General features: G+C 37.4%; 1 protein-coding gene across 4 annotated transcripts in view; it reads right to left on the reverse strand.

Annotated features, from left to right (window-relative positions):
* The window catches only part of LOC106062757 (proton channel OtopLc-like), a 79991-nt gene that overhangs the window by 20824 nt on the left and 37141 nt on the right, over positions 1–22026 (reverse strand). For 2 of the 4 annotated variants that reach the window (XM_056015136.1, XM_056015135.1), the window contains exons 5-9: positions 9965–10055; positions 5993–6107; positions 4355–4610; positions 3370–3527; positions 1693–1987 (exon numbers count right to left, since the gene is read on the reverse strand). In XM_056015136.1, coding sequence (XP_055871111.1) covers positions 1693–1987; positions 3370–3527; positions 4355–4610; positions 5993–6107; positions 9965–10055 — 915 coding nt within the window. Of the gene's footprint in view, positions 1–1692; positions 1988–3369; positions 3528–4354; positions 4611–5992; positions 6108–9964; positions 10056–15788; positions 16590–19112; positions 19350–22026 lie in introns of those variants that run through there. The other 2 variants (XM_056015134.1, XM_056015133.1) reach the window with 2 other exon arrangements.

The following is a 22026-nucleotide window of genomic DNA, read 5'->3' on the forward strand; positions in this document are numbered from 1 at the left end:
GTAAAATGAATAAAGTTGACTTTGAGAGCAGTCAGTCAGGCTAGTGAAGTCAAGTTAGAAGTCAAGTGTTATCCTTTGGACCGTGTGGTCAAGTAATATTTTAGTCCGCAACGGACAGTAGCGACTTAGAAAAGTCTGAAGTAATTTCAGTTAGAAAGTAACTTGTGGGCAGTAGTTGCCAGTGGTCTTTTTGAGACATGTATTAGTTGATCTATATTTCTACACAGTGTTACCCGCTGAGATGCGGACGTGATTTGTAACTAACATATATTGGATACATTTGATACCGCTGTTATGCGGATAGGATTGTTTATTATTTCTTGACTTGTAGCACTAACAAAGAGTGCAGTATTATTATTATTGTAGTAAAATAAACTTCATATTTGTCTGCTGAAACGGACTTAGGTCAGTTTATAATATTTGTCCTGTCACGTGTCAAGAGTACTTCAGGAAGCAAGAACCCAGCATTACACGACATTCGCATTCTGCAACCTTACACCATTCAACATTCATTTACACCTTGGAATTGATGTCACACAAAGAGACTAGGCTTCAAGCATCACAAAGGAGGACATTCGAAACGGGATCATAATGGCTAGTTCGCCCCACGATGACCTGCTGTCCGAAAACGCAACCTTAGCCTAACGTCCAATAAACTAAGGGATAGGTGCAGGGAAACGCAGGAATCAACCTATAAAAAAGCTTCTACTCAGTAAAATATTTTGATTCAGATCTATTCTTCTTTATAAATTACAGATGTTCGCTCATAAGTAGAAGACAATTACATTGTATGTGTATCTATGGGTTAAACTAGTAGCGCATGCAAGTTAAAACTGAACTCTTCTAATCGTTGATTGGCTGATTGAGACAACACGTGTCAAGCTTTAAGGGCAATAAGGAAAAAGGGAGGACGCATTACAAGCAGGGCCGGCCCTAACAATTGCGGGGCCCTATGCGAAACGGATTGCGCGGGGCCAAGTCTGGATAGGGATAAGGAAAATAAGTGAAAATTAAGATTTGTATTACAAAATAAATTAGTCTTTGCATTACATGTTTATAAGAGGAAATCTGACAATGCCTTTTTTTTAAAGCGCGTAAGACTGGCGTTTTCTACATTAAATGACACCCCAAAATGACATTTCTATTTTTTAAAAAGATTTGTACGAGTTTTCAGGAGTTAAGGATACTTTAAGGATTTTTCCTTATATTTTGCAATTTCAGGAGATTTCCAGGATTTCCTGGAAAATCAGGAGTCCGTAGGAACCCTGTTATAAGTTATAATGATTTAATTTAATAATTTACATCTAGAATTAGATCGGGGTATATAAAAGTGCGGGGCCCACTGCAGCCGCATAGAGCTTGTGCATTGCAAGCCAAAGAAGTGAGCTCTGACGAAGGTTGCGGGGCACACACATGAGGCCCCAAAGAAAAGTCATTGCCGAAAAGAGCAGCAACAGAAACTTAAATCGCCCCCGACGGACAACGTTGCAGGCATTTTATTTCTTTTTTTTATTGCTATAGTATTTGTGAATGACGTCCAAAGTTCAATGGTAGGATAATCCCCTTGTTCTTGTGTTCTGTGTCAAAGGTCAGCATGTCGGAATAGTGGATGAACTAAATCATTCTACAACATATATATATATATAAACGTCTAGATAAACTATCTAACGCAGATCTTCAAGAGTTTCTAACCTGCATGAAGTCGCCTGCCAACTTTGATGGTCGTCGACAGAATCTTATGTGGGGAGGCGGTAGGCCCCAGGTGGTCGTCGTGCCCGTGATCGTCGTCGGGGTGGGAGGTCGCATCCCCGTGGCCTCCCCCGTGATCTCCGCCGCTGCCGTGGTCGCTGTGTTGGCTGTTGTGGTGGTGCATGTGAATGACGTGGAGGGTCTCCACCACGATAGACTGGAACCACACGCATATGTTGGTGGCGCACATGTGCATGAGACCAAAGCGGGCAAGTCTCTTGTAGCGGTGAATACACATCTAGAGTTGGAGCAAAATGAACAGTTTAATGTTTGAACAACATAAATAACTTACTATTTTTTTAGTACTTAGAGAACATTACTTTATTATATGGGGGCGTGGTGACTGAATATTAAACCCCATGGCTTCCGTATCTCGGTGAAGTCTGGTATTTTGAATTTCGGGATTTTTAGAACGCCCGTGAGTCCACTCAATTCTAATACGTTGATTTGTAGAACGCCCCTGAGTCCACCCAATTCTAATACATTGATTTGTAGAACGCCCATGAGTCCACCCAATTCTAATACGTGGGGGAAGTTACGGCGTTTGGTCGTTGTGCTGGCCACATGTCACTCTCGATAATCCTTGAAAAAGATTACCTTTACATCATCTGCATTGTCTGAATCAGGTACTTTACATTTTTACTATAATATTTCAAGCGGACAATAATTATCTGTTTAAAACATGGATGCATATAGGCAATAGAGGTCTCATTATTACCATGTAGGAGGGTTACATAATGGCTGAGAAGAGATTTCATAAATAAATTCTAAGCTGATGAAATGTATTTAAAGAAAAAAAAGGAAATCGCGCGCCCTTTCATCCCCATGCTCTGTGGTGTTGAACATTTTGGATAGCCTAACATTAGACATGAAAAAGGTTGCTTAAAGCGAAGCGCCATTTTGCCCTCAGTGACACAGAGGAAATTAGCTGGCAGCAGATGGCCTCTAAAGAGGACACTTGGTGACAGGGTCGGACTGGGTGTCAAAATCGGCCCGGGCATCTCTATTTCGTCCGGCCCATAAATTGTATATTATATGATGGACGTCCAATTCTAGGTCTACCTGTCCTCAAAAATCATTATGTCAAGTTTGATAATGTATCGATAGCTGTACACATGCATACAGTGAATATAAATACTTCACTCAGAGGGCCTCTTTTGTAAGAGAATACTAGAAAACCTTCCACAATGTAATATGTGCCGTAGTGGCATCCATGCTGCCCTTATCTTAAAAAACAGACCTGATTTTTTTTAAAAAAAAAGATGATTACTGTGGTTTTACCGGCCCATTTAGGTACCGGCCCACCGGGCATTTGCCCGAATGCCCATATAGCCAGTCCGCCCCTGCTTGGTGAGCTCTGACGAAAGTCGCGGGATACACACATGAGGCCCAAAGAAAAGTGCTTGCCGAATAGAGGAGCTACAGAAACTTAAATAGACCTCCGGCGGACAACGACTTTGACTGCATCAGATGGGACAAAATATGTATGTCGCAACTGTGATTGCGTAGTCATATGGTACATGGTTCTATTTACGAATAGAAAAGATTGCCTAAGTTAAAGGTTTTAAAACATTTTGTTCACACTTGAATTCTGTAGTATACAAGAATGGTGAGGATTACCTTAGAATTCATAAAGATGAAATACAACTGAAAGAAAGTAAACACAAGGTGGAACAAAGGTTTGACCGCGTCCAGCGCCTCCTGACAAGCTGCCTCAGTGACTGCAAAAAACTTGCCAAAGTTTAGACCACTGTGTATCATGGAGCCGATGCCAAAGCCTGAAAAACAACCAAAAACAAAATCTCGGTTCATTAATATAAAAAGATAATTTTTCTTCTGTCTAGTAGCAGTGGGAGGGGGGGGGGCACCAATGTTGACTCTTTCAAAACTTCACACCATTCGTCTTGCTGCTCTGCGAAGGATAGGCCGATCCAAAACTGTAGATCATTCCACTACTTGTTATTCTTAAGAAAGTATGCTGTAGGTCGTCAGAATGTCTCAATGACAAATTTCTGGCCAGTTCTCAGTCAGCGACCCATCGATAGACTACTTCATGCGTGGACAAGTCTACTTGGTCAAGTTGTGTGGTCAAGTGGGTTTTCTCAATGTATGGTCAAATTGTGTGGTCAGGTGGTTTGTTCAATGGATGTCTCTAATTGCTAAAAATATTTTCTGTGTAGACACTGTTAACATGGATAATAGGGATATAGGAATACCTTGGCGATGTTGTAAGCTAATATTGATGACCAACATTCCTTTGTAACGGGTTTGATATATAAGGTTTTACTGCTTCTAAAAGTACTTCGGAAAGTTTAGATTTACTTATAAACAACATAAGCCATAGCTTAGGGCCCCTGCTTGCTTGGGGTCCCGAAAATGGTTACAAGTATATTTTCAATCATTTCGGAGACAGCAGTAAACGAAAACAAACTCAACAAAGGGTTCAATATCTTTAATAGGTTAGAGCCTAATCATGTCTACATCTGGCAATATTTGAAAGGACGTATTGTTAGAGATATCCTAAAATTTAACATGGTATTAAGTTATTAAAACTTATGAATTAACTATTTCCAACAATTAAAAAGTTTAGAATGTGGATACGAACCCAGGACTCCTAATCGGAGGTAGAATGTGCCAGTGTGGTGGTTGTCGACATCAAGAGAGGTCATCCTCTTCCTGAGCTTCCCTTTGGTGGCCTCGTCCGCCTTGGCCCAGGACTTTGCCCAGTTTCTCGTCCAGGAGAGAGACCTGGAGAGCGTCCTGGTCAGAAACTCGGTTTTCAACCTGTTCCGTCTCAGCAGGTAGGCGTAGACATACACCAGAAATATGATACTGACGATGTAGAGGTACAGATAGAAGGCCTGAAAAATTATAGGACATAACATAGGCCATAACGTAGGACATTACATGGGACATTACATAGGACATAAAATAGGACATAACATGTGTCTTTTAGTTGTTTTGTTACGTAGACCACACGTACTTTAGAATTAAGTATTTTATTGCAAAATGATTCAGACACATAGTTTGAAATGTAAAATATACAAGAATTACTTTTTCCGTTACGTAATTTTTGTTAACGAAAACTAAAGGAATTTAGTTTCCTCCCCCCCCCCCTTTTTTTTTTCGTTTATTACCAACTTATTTCTCTTTAAGAGGCGCAGTGGTTGAGTCGTTAAGCGCCTTGGCTTCCGACCTTGGGGTACTGGGTTCGAATCTCGATGAAGACTAAGATTTTGAATTTTGGGATTTTTAGGGCGCCCCTGAGTTTTCACCCAATTCTAATAGGTACCTGACTTAAGTGGGGGAAAGTAAAGGCGGTTGGTCGTTGGGATGACCCTTTAAGACCCTGCTTGTAGATCGTTGAACAAAGAAACAAATGACCTTATCCTCTGTTCTTTAGATCGCAAAGTCTGAAAAGGAGAACTTTTTTTTTTTTTTGCTTTATTTGTAAATACATACAGGCTTTTTGGTGTATTCGGTGTACAAAGTATGGATATGCAAATCACTCCAATCAACCATGTAATAATTGTACTTTTTAGCGCTGTAAAATGAAATACATTTTCGCTTGTAGCGCAATGTAATTTTTTTATTTAGTTGGCAACAGGGATCTTTTACTATGGCGTCCAAGAGATTGTATGGTATGTTTGTTCATTCAAAATCCTCTCCAAATCTTTCTCTTTACTTTTGGTTCCCTTTTATCGCCACAGCATTTCTTTGAATATATATTTGTTCATTCTTTTTCTCTCTTTCTGAATTCGCTTAGAGAACTTTAACCGGATGTTAAAATCAACATGAAAACAGGGGAAAGAAACACTTTTTAAAACAAAGCTTGTCTAAGGGAAAGCACAACTAATTGCTGGAATTTATCTCAAGATGACAGTGTTTAACTCCCTTTCTGCTATATAAAACAAAAAATAATTAATTAGTACTAATTGATTAATTGAATGGCTTTTAAAAACTGATTCATGTATTGTCATCGACTTCGAATAATCATGCGAAATCTTTTGCCAGACAGAGTTGATAAAAGCTTTGTAACAAAGAGTAGCTTGCTGGAATTACGGCCCATGGGGAAGTCCACAATAATTTTAATGTTGCTTTGGAGGATTTAATTCGGACACGAGGTAGGCTGCTGAAATTGTGCATATATTTCAACATTCACGCACAAAAGTTTTTGCATTCACATTATTTTATCTATCAACAGAATGACAATTAAATTAAAAGCAATGTCCAATTCTTGTACCTCAAAAGATCGTTCCTTCTCGTTCTTGACAAATATTTCAGTGATGGGAAGCACCGCACCAAGTATGACAATGACCACTCCGTAGAGACCACTCAGTATCATAAATAAGTTCTCCCTTAATGAAACACAAACAATAGGTATTTCCCATTTATTTTTACACAATTTTTTTTTGTTAAAAACAGGACGGAGTTTGTCGGTGACACAGATAATCATATTTGTGATGATGATGATGTTAATGATGGTAATGATGAAGGAAATGAAGGAGTCGGCAAACACATACATACAATAACAATATGATAAATGTAGTCGACTTATTTTAATATCTTCCTATTGTGGTGGTCATGATACTTTTGTAACCCGGCCTTGCATCAGTGCATGTGGTGCGTACGAGCGCACTATTGAACCAGAACAGGAAGACGCTGTATGAGAGGAAAGAACAGTGTCTCAAGTGATAAAGCAAAGTCTCAATTATTAGGAACAAAGGAGCCATCTTTTGTGCTGCCTGAGGACTGTAGTAGGGACCTGGAGCGAAGCAGAGAGGGCTGGGGTTGGTCCGTATTCAGGTTTGGTGGAGAAAGGATTGGTAGAATTAGGAACAAGACCCTTTGCCTTTGGATGTAGAAGGCTGTTATGTGTTGGCTCTGGTGAATATACACACGTATTTATTCACAGTAGAACTTTACTGAGTTGTCTTCCTTTGATTTACAACAATATTTTTAACAAAATATTGCTATTGAATGAACCTGCTCGTGAATCAGACATATAAATAGCAATAGTATCTGGTTTTGTGGCTGTTTAATCTGTAATGGAAGCTACTTTTAATCTTGTCTCTTTTTCAAGCGCGTTAATTCGTACTTAAAGTTCATAGCAGACGAATAACAAAATAAACAATAAGAAAAAGAATCGCAAAATTATTACTCCATTTTTAAATATAGGAATAACCTCACTTTTTATCCAACAAAATTAGTTACCACTAATTAACTAATTGGTTTTGTTTTTTTATTGATTTATGTTTTATTAGGTACAATAAATTGAAGTGCAAAATTTCAACTTGATCCGATAATAGATGTGGACGAAATTTCTTATATAAAACATAATGCAGGCAATAACTCCACATATTCAGCCACATATCACAACAAGTAGCTTTTATTTCCCTTGTTCGATACCAAACAAGCGTATTAATTACCAATAATTAATTAATTAATTGGTAATTTTTTTAAATGTATATTCATGTTTCTACTTAGGTACCATAAATATTAGTCTAGAGCAGGGTAGGGCAAATTACGGCCCACGGGCCACATGCGGCCCTCCGAGGTGTTTTATGCGGCCCGCAGACACCTACAGAAATAAGGTGTGCCCACACTATATAAAAATAAAAATGCAAATATTAAAAAAAAATATCTATATAAATTATTGAAACTGTCTCGTTATAAAAAGTTTTAAGTAAACTAAGATTATGCTTATTGGCTATACATCAAAATACTTAATTCAAGACACAATGTCTGAGTGTTGGGTAGGCTTGGAACAAAATTGTAACAACTGATGGAGCTCGATTTTTTTTTTTTTTTTTACTGAGAACCATAAACTTGAAACTGGAAACTTTGCACAAAGTTGCATATATATTATACTGTTGTTATAGCTCAAGAGCAGTGATGCCCAAAATACGGCCCGCGGGCCAGAACCGGTCCGCGACGTGGTTCCATCAGCCCCGCCGAAACGTCGTGTAGAAATCTCCCTTCCAAAAAAAGGTTGAAAAATGAATTTTTACCTACGTTTGGACCCTCATTTTTTCTCCGATAGATTGATATTATGATCTATAACATTTGTGTGTTTATGCATTGGAACTCTGAATGTAGAATCTACCAGGAAAAGTGAACCTATCTTTACTTGTTTTGTTAAACACGTTAATAAGCCAACATATTTATTGTATACAGAAAGTGTGACTTTTTAATAAAACGACAACATAAAAAAGGCACTATAAAATAAATATGGCGACATTATTGGTTTGTGTCGCAAATAAAATATTGTTTAACTACGCCTAGAGATTGTAGGATCCATGTGAATATTTACCAAAAAGAGACCAAAAAATTTAGTCGGTTGTAAAGCTATCTTCACTGTTGCTCACATTTGAAGTAGAGAAATGAAGCTGTTTTCTGACGCGTAAAAATATGTCAAATAACCTATTAATTAAATATTAAATTCACAATTTCTACCAAAATAGTTTCAGAACAATTTCATTTCGTTTTTGAAACTTTTCGGTCATGTGGCCCGCGAGACGAGTGTCGGAAATTAAAACGGCCCGCTGGTCGAATTAGGTTGGGCATCACTGCTCTAGAAATATTAAGAAAATTAATAGAGCTAGGGGTGTTAACCACGGGTAGTTCTGATTTATAAATAAACAATCCAATGTATCCGCTAACTTAGCATGGGCAAGGCAAAGGAGAAGAATATAAAACTCAAGGAAGAAATTGTTATGTGACTTGAAGGACATTGACTGTGACCTTGTTACCAATATTTCTAATGAAGAATGGAAGACAAAATTTCATGTTCTCTATAATGATTATTGCAATTGATTGTTTACATATGAAATATAAATGCATATTAAATTCAAACAACAAACATTTCTAAATTCAAGCAAAAAAAATAGTTTTTGTCATTTTCCTTTGCTGAAAGGTGAAACTATCTTAAGTGAAATGATTAAAAGTACAACACTTATTAAGAGAAGCCGATTCAGCTCCAGAGGACATAACTTAAAGCAAAGAGAAGTTCCAGTCAGCACTACCACGGGAGTTTTATGGGTGCCAGAAGCTGTATTTCCACATTTAAAAAAAAAAATCTTCGCTGCTGTTCACACTATTTGGGCACACATACATCTGTTCTTCTTCTTCGTTCTCATTTTAAACGTTGGAGGGTTCAGATCAGTAATCTTATATCTGAGATGAACCGTGTAGTGGTTTCCAGATAAGGCAGTTCTCCAAATAGTCTTTGGAGAGTCTTGTTCAGGTCCCTTGATTTAGTATGCACCATTGAAGGACATGGTCAGCATTCTCTGGTGATGCTCCACAAGGGAAGGCTTCGCTCGTCCCGACATTTTACTTCCGGAACATAAATTGTCTCATTCAGTGAGCAAGCATTTTTTTGTGGAAACTAAACAAGTATAATCACAGGTCAATGTTGACTGACTGTAATTTGACAGCAGTCACACACAGAGGTAACAACTAGTAAGCTAGTTCCACAGTTCCGGAACATTATGCACGAGTGTAAGAAGTAAAATACTGCACATTAAGTACAACTGTATTTTTGTGGGGATATTGTGATATAAAAAGACAACAGCAATTTAAAAAAATCGTAATACAGCGTATGTATGAATTAAAAGACAATCTACACAGCAAGCTTATCTTTCTAAGATATATATATATATATATATATATAAATATATATATATGCGGCCCGCCATTACCAAACTTTTTTTTAATGCGGCCCTCGATACAAAAATGTTGCCCACCCCTGGTCTAGAGTTTCAACTTGATCCAATAAATGAGGGTGGGATAATGAACGAACAAAAAGTGAACTTGACAGACAGCAGAGAGAGTGATAGGAGCTGTGTAATACAATATAGCCACGCCCACTTTCACAGGCCAAATAATAATAATAATAAAAATAACAATAATGATTCTCCTACAGATTATTGATTTGTTTTAGGGTTGTTTTTTTATGCAACAACGTCAATAGCAACACATTGAGAAAACATAACTGTACTTTTAGTGAAAGTGTGTACAAATTGAAGGCATTCTCAGTGCTTAGTTATAACAAGATTTGGAGAGAGAGAGAGAGAGAGAGAGAGAGAGAGAGAGAGAGAGAGAAGAAGAAGAAGAAGGAGGCAGTTAGTACAGGTAAAATTAACAATTACCCTAACTTAAAGAATGCTTTATGGCGCTAATTACAATGGTATTACAAGGAGAGACAACTCACTTCAAGATGGCCACTTGGTGTTGCTTCCTCTCGGCCGCTGTCTTGCCAGAGTGGTGCCCATGTTCGTCGCTGTGACCTTTGCCCTCAACATCTGGAAAGTAGGTAAGTGATTATGAAATAGTTGGGAAAATAAAAAGACGTGTGAAAATTAAAATATTTATTTGTAATTAGCGAAGCGTTGCTGGGTGTGTGATCTTGTGTACGATGATTTACATAAATGGAAAAATATGGACGTGGTGATTGTAACTCGTTCATAGTTTTTCATGTTTTACTACTGGTTACATTTTGTTGTCCAGGTCTGAGTAATATAAGTAGATTGTATCTGATCAATGAGCTGGTTTAGCTAAAGTAATTATAATATATGTCTATACAAAAATATCCTTCCCAGCATTTCCATATTGTCACTGGTGAATGTGGAGGTGCGCTGGCTGAGAGGTAAAACGCTTGACTTCCGAACCGAAGGTCCCTGGTTCAAATCCTGGTGAAGATTTTTTTAATTTCGAGATCATTTGGCGTCCACCCAGCTCTAATGGTTACCTGACATAAGTTGGGGAAAAGTAAAGGCGGTTGGTCGTTGTGCTGGCCACATGACACCCTCGTTAACCTTATGCAACATAAGCAGATGATCCTTACACCATCTGCCCTATAGACCACAAGGTCTGAAAGGGGAACTTTACTTTTTTTTTTTTTTACTGATGTATATATTTGTATAGGTTAGTCATATATTAGTATAGGTCAGTCAGAGAGACTGCAAGAAAGACAGGAAAGTGCGTAAGTATTTTGTCGAGACATTTATCAGAGAAAGAATAAAGTGTGATAAGACCGAGTTTTGTTGGGTTGTTTTTTTTTTCACCAGAACCCAGAAACACCTAGACAGTGGAGAGAAATTAGTTTAGTTTCCATAGGAATGAATTCAGTCGAGAGCTTCTACAAATGTAAAAGAAATGTGTTTATAACCCGTGTAGTTAAACTTTATTTCTTTTGGCCACTCACTCATCGAACGTTCACTGTGACAAGTCCATTATGATCTTAAAAAACAGCCACCACGGTCAATAAGTTTACAATTGCAACTGTTATATAAACTAGACCTCCAAGGGATCGTTGCTTGTATGTACTCACGCATTGCCTTACATGCAAATTCAAACCTAGACGGCATTCATAAAAGAATGACCATACATTAATTTACAATAGGATGGTGTTTGTTGCTGACTTTGAAGAGAAAAAATAAAGATATTTTTACTTAATCTGTAATCTTTTTAATGGTTGTGAATTTTTTTTTTTTTTGGTCAGGTAGTGTAGAGGGTGAAATGCGAATTACATTTTTATATGCGCGCGCACACGCAAGCACACACACATACTTATGTCTTAATAACAAACAAAAAGTCACGTTTCCAATAGATGGTCATTGTAATTACTCCGAATAACTCGATGGTCATTGTAATTACTCCGAATAACTCGATGGTCATTGTAATTACTCCGAATAACTCGATGGTCATTGTAATTACTCCGAATAACTCGATGGTCATTGTAATTACTCCGAATAACTCGATGGTCATTGTAATTACTCCGAATAACTCGATGGTCATTGTAATTACTCCGAATAACTCGATGGTCATTGTAATTACTCCGAATAACTTGATGGTCATCGCGATGGTGGGGGGGGGGGTGACATGGATATGAGTGACACGATTAAACGTTCGATTTCAAACTTAATTGTATGTGTGTATAAAATTAGCATATTTCATTTCAAAAAGAATATTCTCTTTGCGAAGGTCACGTGCCATACATGCACATATTTCGAGCTGCATGAAGAGGTTAGGGTGACATTTGTAATAGCTTTTTATTATTATTATTATTTGTATTTATTTTTGGTTACGTTTATGTGAGGCAAATAGACTGGCCGTTGGGATTTAACAACACACTAATCATAACTTTGACATACAAGAGCTTCTTGTGTATATATTCTATGTTTTGATAGGAAACGACAAGCGCAAGATAAACATACATCACAATAGATGAAGATCAAAACAGTCTACTTACCGAGAGATAGATTTTTACAAATTACAAAAAAATGCTGTGAAACTTTAGTTACCAAACAAACCATGGGGTCAAGTGAAGCGAAAGGCTAGATCTGGATGAAATTTTAAAGAATCTTTTTTTTAACTCATTCAAAACGTACGACATATTGAAAAGAAAATTGAGCCGCTTTTGTTTAATTTTTTAAAATATAGCTTCGGTTACCATGACGACTTAATGTTGACATTGATCGCATGAATTAAAATATTTGCTAGGAATGTTAGCTGATAAGTCTTACTACCGGTAAACTTTGTGACCCTAACAGCTAAACTATTACCGAAAAGGTTATCAGAAATATGCCACGCCAAGAACTCAGTCTTGAACTTAGAAAAAAATGTTATCTACGAAGGTCACCAACGTTGACCTTGGTAAAATAGAATTTAGATTGTGGATAAGAATAAATGGATTAGATCTAAACTGAAACATTTCTTGAATTGAACTTTTAGTGGTTCCCACCATGGCCAGCCTTAGGCATAGGTGAACAAGGCAGACGCCTATAGACTCTTGGCGGGGGCCTCGCATAGGACTCTATTTTTTTAGGAAAACAAAATTTCGAAACAGATCAAACCTCAAACATGGAAAAACTCTATGGCTCTGTCTACTAGTCAAACACAAAATCTCTTATATAATTCAAGGTTTATTAAAAAAATATTTAGATCTTCTTGTTATTCTATATATACTGGTATATACCGGTATTAGAAGAAATTCTCTTCCTATTAGTGAAATATCGAAATGTTATATATATGTGATGATAATGGACCGTGCTACGGCGCTTAAGAATTTAACTTATTTGATAATTTAGAAAGGTTTTTTAGTTTTTAACTCATTGAATATTTTTCGGTCTCCAATTTTTTGTTTTTCTATTGCATAGGGCCTCCGATTACCTTAAGCCGACCCAGTTCCCAGAGACTTTTCTTACGGACCTTTACAGAACAAAATGTAGTTTTACTTTGTCCAGAATGTGCAAGTGGTTTAATGGTTGTTATAAATGTCAATAGATCAGTGAGAAATGTAATATGAAAGTGGTGATGGTAATTAGCATTTAGAACAGACAATGTTAAATACAGAATTTGAATACTAATCAACAATGATCTCTACCACACTTAGAATAGACTACTATTCAACAATGATCTCTACCACGCTCAGAATAGACTACTAATCATTGACTAATCAACAATGGATTACTAAACAACAGTGATCTCTATATCACTCTTAGAATAGACTACTAAACAACCATCTTCAAAGCAGACTACTATTGAACAACAATGATCTCTACCACATTTAAATAGACTTACTATTATAACATGACCCGACTTACATGACCCGCCCCAATGTTGCTCTAATATTACCAGTCACCTGTCCAAGGGAAGTCAGTCTGAAAGGTTGTGCTGTTGTAATTATTTAAAACGCTTTGCGCTAATTATGAGGACAAAACGGAAGACAAAATCAAAGTGTACACATCTACTGAGAGCATTGGACATTTTCATACATGGCGGAGAAACTATAAATAGCTAAGCGTTTTGGCGTATCTGGTGTACAAAATAAAGAAAGTGCGGATATGGTGTTGTTTTTTTGTTCAATTTTTAGCCCTGCAGAATCAAATCTTCCGAGCTCTTTAGTTTGTAGCCCAAAGCAGTTTCAATAACGAGGAAGCATTAGACTTTCAATCTATCACTTATTTAAAATAAAAGGCAAATAATTAAAGAAAATGAAAAAAATTATCTTATCTTATATAATACAGACGTTACTTCAAAAAAGAAGATGATTACGTCCTACGCGTCATGCATCTAGTCATGCATATTAACCAATGACTTAAATTCTGCCAAGTCACTGGTTTTCCTGGCTGGCTCAGGCTACCCATTCCATGCTTTAATAGCAATAGGGAAGAAGGAGCATTTGTACAAATTTGTCCTAGCATATGGAACGAGGAGTGTGCCTTTATCTTTGTGACTTTCTGAGTTGCTAAGAATATCAATTGCCTCGTATTGAGATAGTATTAAGATTATTGCAAGATTCTTTTTTTTTTCAGTTGGCAACAGTGAAGTTCAATTTAGCGTCCTTGACATTCCGATAGATATATATATATATATAGCTCCTTCTTTCGTGGTCGAAGATGAGCACATTTCTCATTTTCCATGAACTCGAAGACAACTGTAAAGTCCAATCCTCGCTTTAAAAAGCCGGCCGGGCCGCATACGTGGGTTAGGTCAGTTGTAGATAGGCCTGCTTCTTGTCTCAGCTTTTTGTTGGTTCGGCACTCTTTCGCCCTGGCCACACTTCTTGCTTCAAATCTTGAGACTCCGAGACTCACAGCTTCAAGCCATGAGGGGCGATCGAGAGCTAGTGTTTCCCAACCGTGAATGTTGATATCGCACTCCTCGAAGGAGCTCTTGAGAGTGTCTTTGTAGCGCTTGTATTGACCTCCCTAAGATCGCTTTCCTGCACACAACTCCCCGTACAGTAGTCGCTTGGGAAGGCGATTGTCTGGAATGCGGACTTCATGTCCCACCCATCGAAGTTTGGACCTTTTTACTGTCGCATTGATACTGTGCATATGGGACAGCTTTAAGATTTCTGTGTTTGGTATGTGGTCGGACCAACACACCTTATGAATACTCCTTAGACAGCGTAGGGGGAAGGAGTTTAGCTTTTTGGTGTGTCGGGAATATAGGATCCAGGACTATGATGTATATAAGAGTGACGGGAGAACAACAGCACTGTAAACTTTCAGCAGTTTTGTGGATATGCTGAGTCCTCTCCGTTGCCACACTTGTCCTTGAAGTCTGCCAAAAGCAGCACTGGCACGAGCAATACGGAAGTCTACCTCATCATCTAGGTTGGCGTTTGTTGATATGGTGCTTCCCAGATAGACGTTTGCTAGTTTCTGGCTATCTATGAGAATATCTGGTTCTGTGACAGCTTTATTTGGAGGATATCGGTGCAACACTTCTGTCTTTTTGACATTAATGGTGATAGATGAAAATAATTGCAAACTCGATAGATATACACAATTACCAACTAGAGTAATCAGTTTTAGAATTGTTTGTGGTGTCATGTTTAATAAGCAGGTCTAAAAATAGAATTAACAGTTTCAACTAGACGTATCAACATTATCAACAATTTCTAATAGTTGCAGAACTTTCTAAAAGCAGTATGTATCAACATTTTCTAAAAGTAACACTTTATCCCTTTTCTTATCTTAGCTAATATCATACATAAGTTACTTATAAATAGACAACCCTTCCATGGACTTGAGAGGGGTTTTTATATATTTTTGTGACATTCTTAGTTATTCATTAAACCAATTTGAGGTCAGTCACTAAAAAGAAAAAAAGATGGGAACATTTTGCTTAAACTGTCAGGACCTCATAGCTAATGATACATAAATATGGCCACGGCTGCCTCATTGTGTGGTTTGTCGTAATGACGCTCACGAGTTTGAACTATTTATTCTTCCTGCAGGACGTTTGCGATAAGACGTGATAATCATCTTTGAATAAACGTCCGACACGAATACAAAGCAATAATCAAAATATTTACAAAGGAAAATAAATTGCATTCGTAAATATTATGTTTAAATATGGAGTTAGTATATATTTTTTTTTATAAAAAAAGATATAATGTCTAAAAGTGATGATTTGTATGCACAGCGAAACGCTAGATAACTGATGTTTTCATAAAATAATTGGCTAGCAAATGTGTAAATAAATCGCTATCGAGAATTTGCATAAAAAAGGACTAGACTTACCTGTATCTCCATTATCTCTACCTTCTTCCTCTTCACTGTCCTCTTTCATGGCGTCCTCGGCAGAGCCGAAGAAAAAAGTCGCTATCCTACCCGAAGGGGTGGAGTCCTTCCGGTGAATGCTCACCCTGCGCATGACCGTATCCAGCAAGCTCATCTTCCGCTTCCCCTTCTTCCCGTCTTCCCCGCTGTGTTTCATGGCGGATTTCAGGTGGTGGAACTCGGGATGGGACGAGCTTTTGCCGTTGCCCAAAGCGTTCGCTGACGTCATTGAGTTGATTTTCTGTTTCAGCTTCTCCACATCCGACAGCGGGGTGCCCTCTTCTGGGGAAGCGGACGGCTCGGAACTGTTCGAATGGAAGTTTGTGACTGCTGACGTTGGGGCTGTAGATGCTGGTGTTTGCGATGGCGAAGCAGATGTTGGCGACGTCGGAGAGGTCGAAGATGAGGAAAGTAGCGGGCGCGTTTCTGGAGACTTCGAAAAAAAGTTTAAGGAAAGAGATTGGTGGCTGCCCTTTGAATTTCCGTGTGAAGAGTTTTGAGAATCAACTTTGTTTTGTTTCGAATCTTTTGTCTCATCTGCGGTGTGGAATAAATGAGAGTTGGAACCTTTGACAGTGGCCGATCCATTGATCTCACCTGAGCTGACAGGTTTGTCTCCGCTGACGTCACGCATGCTGCTAGGTCCCTCCTCCCTATCAGCGTCTTCTAAAGGAGTCAATCTGTCAACTGCCTTGACAGATGCGAATGCTCGATCTTTATGGGCGCTCATTGTGATGTCATCACTGTCAGGAGTCTCTGTTCCTGATTAAAACATTTCCCATACAAATGCGTTTACATTTATCTTAAGACGTAGCATTACTAATTGTTTCATTTTGCTTTAAACACTGACAGCTACAAACTAATCATATTGAGTATTAAAGAATGATTATCCTTTTTTGGATGTTCCGTTATTCATGCAGTGATTCTCAAATTGACCTTCGTAAAATTATTGTTTTACGTTTGGTATAGTTAAATAAATCAGGATGACAAATAAATCTTAACGAAATAGATATATGCACTGAGAAGCTTACCAAATATAAATCAAATAAAAATCAAATTCATAGAGAACAGAAAGAGAAGCTAGGATATGCAGACACACAATAGAATGAGAGTAATTTATAAAGGAACTCTATAAATAAAGTTTTAAAAAAATATATAAAATGCAATATTATAAATTTCTTACTTGTTAAAGTTAACAGTTTTCTAGCCATGACCCATCAAACTTTTCAGATACTAAAATTTAAAGTATGTGTCTTTAAACATTGCAAAGTAGAGAGCACCGCTGGCATGCGGAGTAGCGACAGAGGTAAAGAACAGTTCGAACGCATTTGAAGACACCCAATAGGGAGTGACACCCAATTAAGTACACTTTTCTTTTTATTTAGTAAGAGCATAATTATTTTTTCTTAAGAATCGACATAAGCTAGAAGGGGTTAATGGCTTGCCTCACCTAGTGACCCCAACAATAGAGACGCATGTGATAAATAGCTAGAATATAACTTTTATCATGAAAAAAATGAAGATAGAAGACCACGGACAACCTGGCTAGGCGCTACTAAATGAATTTAAAGACAGACAGACAACCAGACAGACATAAAGATAGACAGACATAAAGATAGATAGACAAACATGTCTGTCTATGTGCTCACGGACTCCGCGAGCCTTTTGGGACTTTATCGAGTAGTCCAACCATTGTTCATTTACTAATCTAAGAAAATAGATTCTAGTGCTCAAGATGTTAACATTCAAGTATATCTGGTCTGAAGACGTTCTTGTGTTATATTAAATAGGGAAAAATTGCAGTTAGGTCTTTTTTTAGCACTTCAGTTCTACGAGTTATGAAAGTCATTGTTAAACGGTATGGCCATCAGCTCTGTTCCTAACATATGCAAGTTCGATTCTCCCTTTCCTATCGACTGTGCAAGACAAAAACAAGCTAGTCTGTTTATATCCAGCAAGAAAACATTGCATTAGCTTGATGTGTTCCTAACAAAAAGTTTTACATGCAAGGAATACAGAAGCAATTGAAGCGAAGTTTGATTTAAAACATAACTATATTTATTTAATATGTATATTGCTTCATTATAAGATACTTTGTAATTATAGGATCTTTTCACTACAATATAAATACGATACGGTCGTTTTAATAACTGCTCATTTGGGGAACTAAGATTAGACAATTATTTAAAAAAAAAAGATTTTTGTTTGTATTATTTTACCATTAACTCTTTCCAATCTCAATTAACAATTTGCTTTTTTATTTGCATATATGTGAAAACCTTTTCTACAACATGTTTTATTTAATTTAATTTCTAAAGCATTTCACAATTTCGTTATGCAATGGCATATTTGTTTCTTAACAATCTCGATTGCATTTAAAGAAGCTTAAGAGAATTAAAGATTCAATTAACGACTTGTTGAAATGTATGGTCTAATTAAGTTTCTCTTAATTTAATAAATTAGTAATGTAAGATGATTACATTGAAAGTATAACACTTCCTTATATTATTACTTCTCTATTTCTCTTTGAAACATGCTTACATCTCTTGGATTCTGTTTATATGCATCATTATATTCAAACCAAAAAGTAGTGTTTCTTTACCGCAATCGTAGTTGTATTAGAAATTACTGTAAACTATTCTTTACTTTACGGATTAAATAACCAAATAAACTTTTAAATTACCTGAATCTTTTTTTGAGAATCACTGCATTAACGTCATTAGCAACCTAATGTCGACCAAAGTAATCGTTTTTAATTTGCTGCTTGTAGCCTATATAGTTTTTAAGGTAATGGAAAAGTTGAAATCGTCTACACACATCATGACCTCCTACACACCATGTAGATATTGTCCACTTTTATTTTAAAACAATAGATTATGACATTTTTTTTTCAGTTTGCTCAAAAAGGAGGGGGGGGAGAAAATGGTAAAAAATTAATGCTTTTGTTTATGTACATTCTCATAATTGATAATATGTTGCTATAGAACCGAGAAGCCCTGCCCTATGTCTTAGATATATCTTAAATTAGTAGCAAGACAATAGAATTTAGTTTTTTTTAGATACTTTTGCCAAGATCATACATGTTAACACATTTGTCTTATTTCATGAACAATTATTCAGATATATAAAAGCCCTACTATAGGGCTACACAAGTGTGTTTGACCTACACATTAGATTTGTCATGAAAAATTATGTAAACAAAATGATTACAAAATATACTGCTAATATATGTATACTATTAATATCTTTAAAAATAAAAAAAAATCGAAAAATGCTTTTCACTACATACTATGGCAATCGATCCATTAAGAAAACTGCTTCTGTCATTAAGATTGCGATCACTTTTCACGGGCACCACAGCAGACGACTAGGAAGAATCCAAGAGTTGAACTTTTAGTGAAAATGTTTTGTCCCAGCGCGCAGTGCAGAATTTGTTTATAAAATTTCTCTGCTGGTGACGCTTGCTGAACAGAGTAGTGCCAATGTTCGAGTCGAGGTGAAAATTGTCACTGTCGGGGTGCTGGCAGGGGTCAACCTTCTAGGTAGCTTAAAGTGACAGTACTTACCCCATGCTATTGTAAGAGCTTAACTTCAATGGTGGACAGTCAACGTTTGTCCAGCCCTCCCCCCTCGTTTTTTGTTTGCTTTCCTGCGAGGGGCTACGGTAGTTTAATGGATGACCCAAACTGGTGTGTCGAGAGTGTGTTTGCGTAAGTGTGTCGCACCAGAAGATGTTCGGGAGGCGAGTTTGTGTATATTTATATATATCTCCAGGTGTTAGTGTTACCTGTGTATGTGTGTGCGTGTGTGGGTGTGACCTTTAACAATTAACATATTTATAACTTGAGTGCTGAAAAATTACATCATAGGCGAAACTGGTCCAAAACGACATTCAATGGATCCATACACATATAAGGAGGTGGGGAAATTTAAGGATCGGAGTAAGTGGGGTCACAGTAAAAAGGGGTCGGGATAAAAAAAGGGAGCGGGGAACGGGGTTTTAATGGAATGATAAACGCTCACATTTGAAAGTCTTTCCCTACGTCAGAGAAAGAAAGGGAGATGACCCCGTCACTGCCTTAATGTGACACTCCTGTCAAGAGTGTACAGACCTGACCTCATATATCAGTCAAGAACGTAAACAGGTCTTTTGGGTTACAGTGGATAATAGGTAAAAACATAAAGGACACTAAACTGAATAGTCAATCGACTGCGTTTTGTGTAGATCATTCCTTGCTTTAGTTGAATACAATACGCTAGTTATTTATTGTGATGAAGGTTAGCTTGTCATGTTTTGAACAATAGCGATAGCGCTCTGGGTCGTAAGCTAGAATAGCTTTAGCGTAGTTTTTTTTTTTCTTAGTCTTTGATACAGTTAAAGTTAACATTTCAAAATTTGCGATCATAGAGCAGATAATGTAAAGCTCACAGTTAACGAGAATGTCATGTATCCAGCACAACGACCAAATATGTATAGAAGTAGATCAGTTTTGTATCATCGATTTATATTTTCATTCTAACCAACCGTAATTTTGTTCCAAATTCTTTTGGTCTGTTTTCTGTAATGGATATGTGTGTGTCTACATTGATAATATTGTGTCTGCTTATTGGCGCGTGTTTTCCAGATCGTTCACTCCCATCAATCATCTTCAAACTATCATCTCTCTTGCCTATCTCAATCAACTCTCTCTCTCTCTCTCTCTATATATATATATATATATATATATATATATATATATATATATATATATATATGTCAATGACGCAATAGAAAGACGCGTAGAAGTTGGGGTTTAATTGGGTTTTTCCTTAGTGACGTGACGGACCATTAAGAAGTAAGAACAGAAATAGAGAACCAACGGATAGGACGAAGACCTGAGAGACCGGATTTCAGATTAGAGACGACTCAGACTGTGCCCTTATTATTTAATCAAGTTATTGTTTAATTGACTCTCAGGAGTTCTTCATTATCTACTGTACTTTGTTCTGTTGGATGTGTCTGGTCCGAGCTCGCAGACGACATTGATCTACACAACAATCGTGATCTACCAACATCATCAACACACCGACCATCAACACATCGACCATCAACACATCGACCATCAACACATCGACCATCAACACACCGACCATCAACACATCGACCATCAACACATCGACCATCAACACACCGACCATCAACACACCGACCATGAACCAAATGGAAAGCATGTCAATAAACCCTAATGGCTAAAACTGTATTAACTGAAACGCCATGTTTTATCTCTGAAGAACTAATCCTCTAACGATGCAGTCAGTAGTTTGTAAGCTATTAGAAAACTGTTGTTTTCCTTGGCGGATATCTATATACTAAGTGTGATGCTTTTTCAAAATAATTGAACAATTTCTGTTTAAAATAAGTAAATTCATTAGTCAATACAAATCCATGGCAAATAAAATGGCGACCTGTAGGTCTAAGCGCAAGGATCTATAGCTGTTGTCTTATTCTTTTGGACTGCCCCAGACTTGCTGAGCTCCGTCTGGGCAGGTCTGAAAAGCCGAAAGTTCTTGACCTGTAGGGTCACCTACGTGAGTTACGCATAACAGCAGTGTTTTTGTCCAGGGCTTTTGCAAAAGAGGATTGGAGCCTCTCAAGCGTTAACTTAAATGGAGTTTGATGATGATGATAGTGATGAAATTGATGATGAAAGCTTCACTAGACTGAAAATAAACTTTCTTGAAGCATGGGTTTTACAACTTCACCCCCCCCCCTTTTCTCCTGATTAGCAAATACAGAAGTGTAGAAATGATACACCAGCTAAATGAAGTCAGCGATACATTAGTAGAATATAGACATAGACATACATATAGCTATAGACATACATATAGACACAGACATAGACCTAGACATAGACATAGACCTAGACATAGATCTTAGTTTGGTAACTCCCACACGGATACTGGAAACGAAAAAGAAAATCGGCTTAGACTGGATCTCCGCTTTTTAGTGTTTCGCGTTTCTTCACTGCCACTGCTGTAATCAGGAGCGTTACCTAAATGTGGTTCTATGTGTTGACAGAACTTGGAATAGCATGCCACCCGGAGGAATAAAAATGAGGTCATTTAGCCTTTTCGTTGACGACATTTCTATTTTGATTTTGCTACACTTCCCCTCCCCCCTACTACTAAGGTCGTTTGATCCTCTCTCTGTCAGAATATA

Source organism: Biomphalaria glabrata, chromosome 17, assembly GCF_947242115.1.
Source record: "Biomphalaria glabrata chromosome 17, xgBioGlab47.1, whole genome shotgun sequence".
In the NCBI taxonomy this organism is placed as follows: Eukaryota; Metazoa; Mollusca; class Gastropoda; family Planorbidae; genus Biomphalaria; species Biomphalaria glabrata.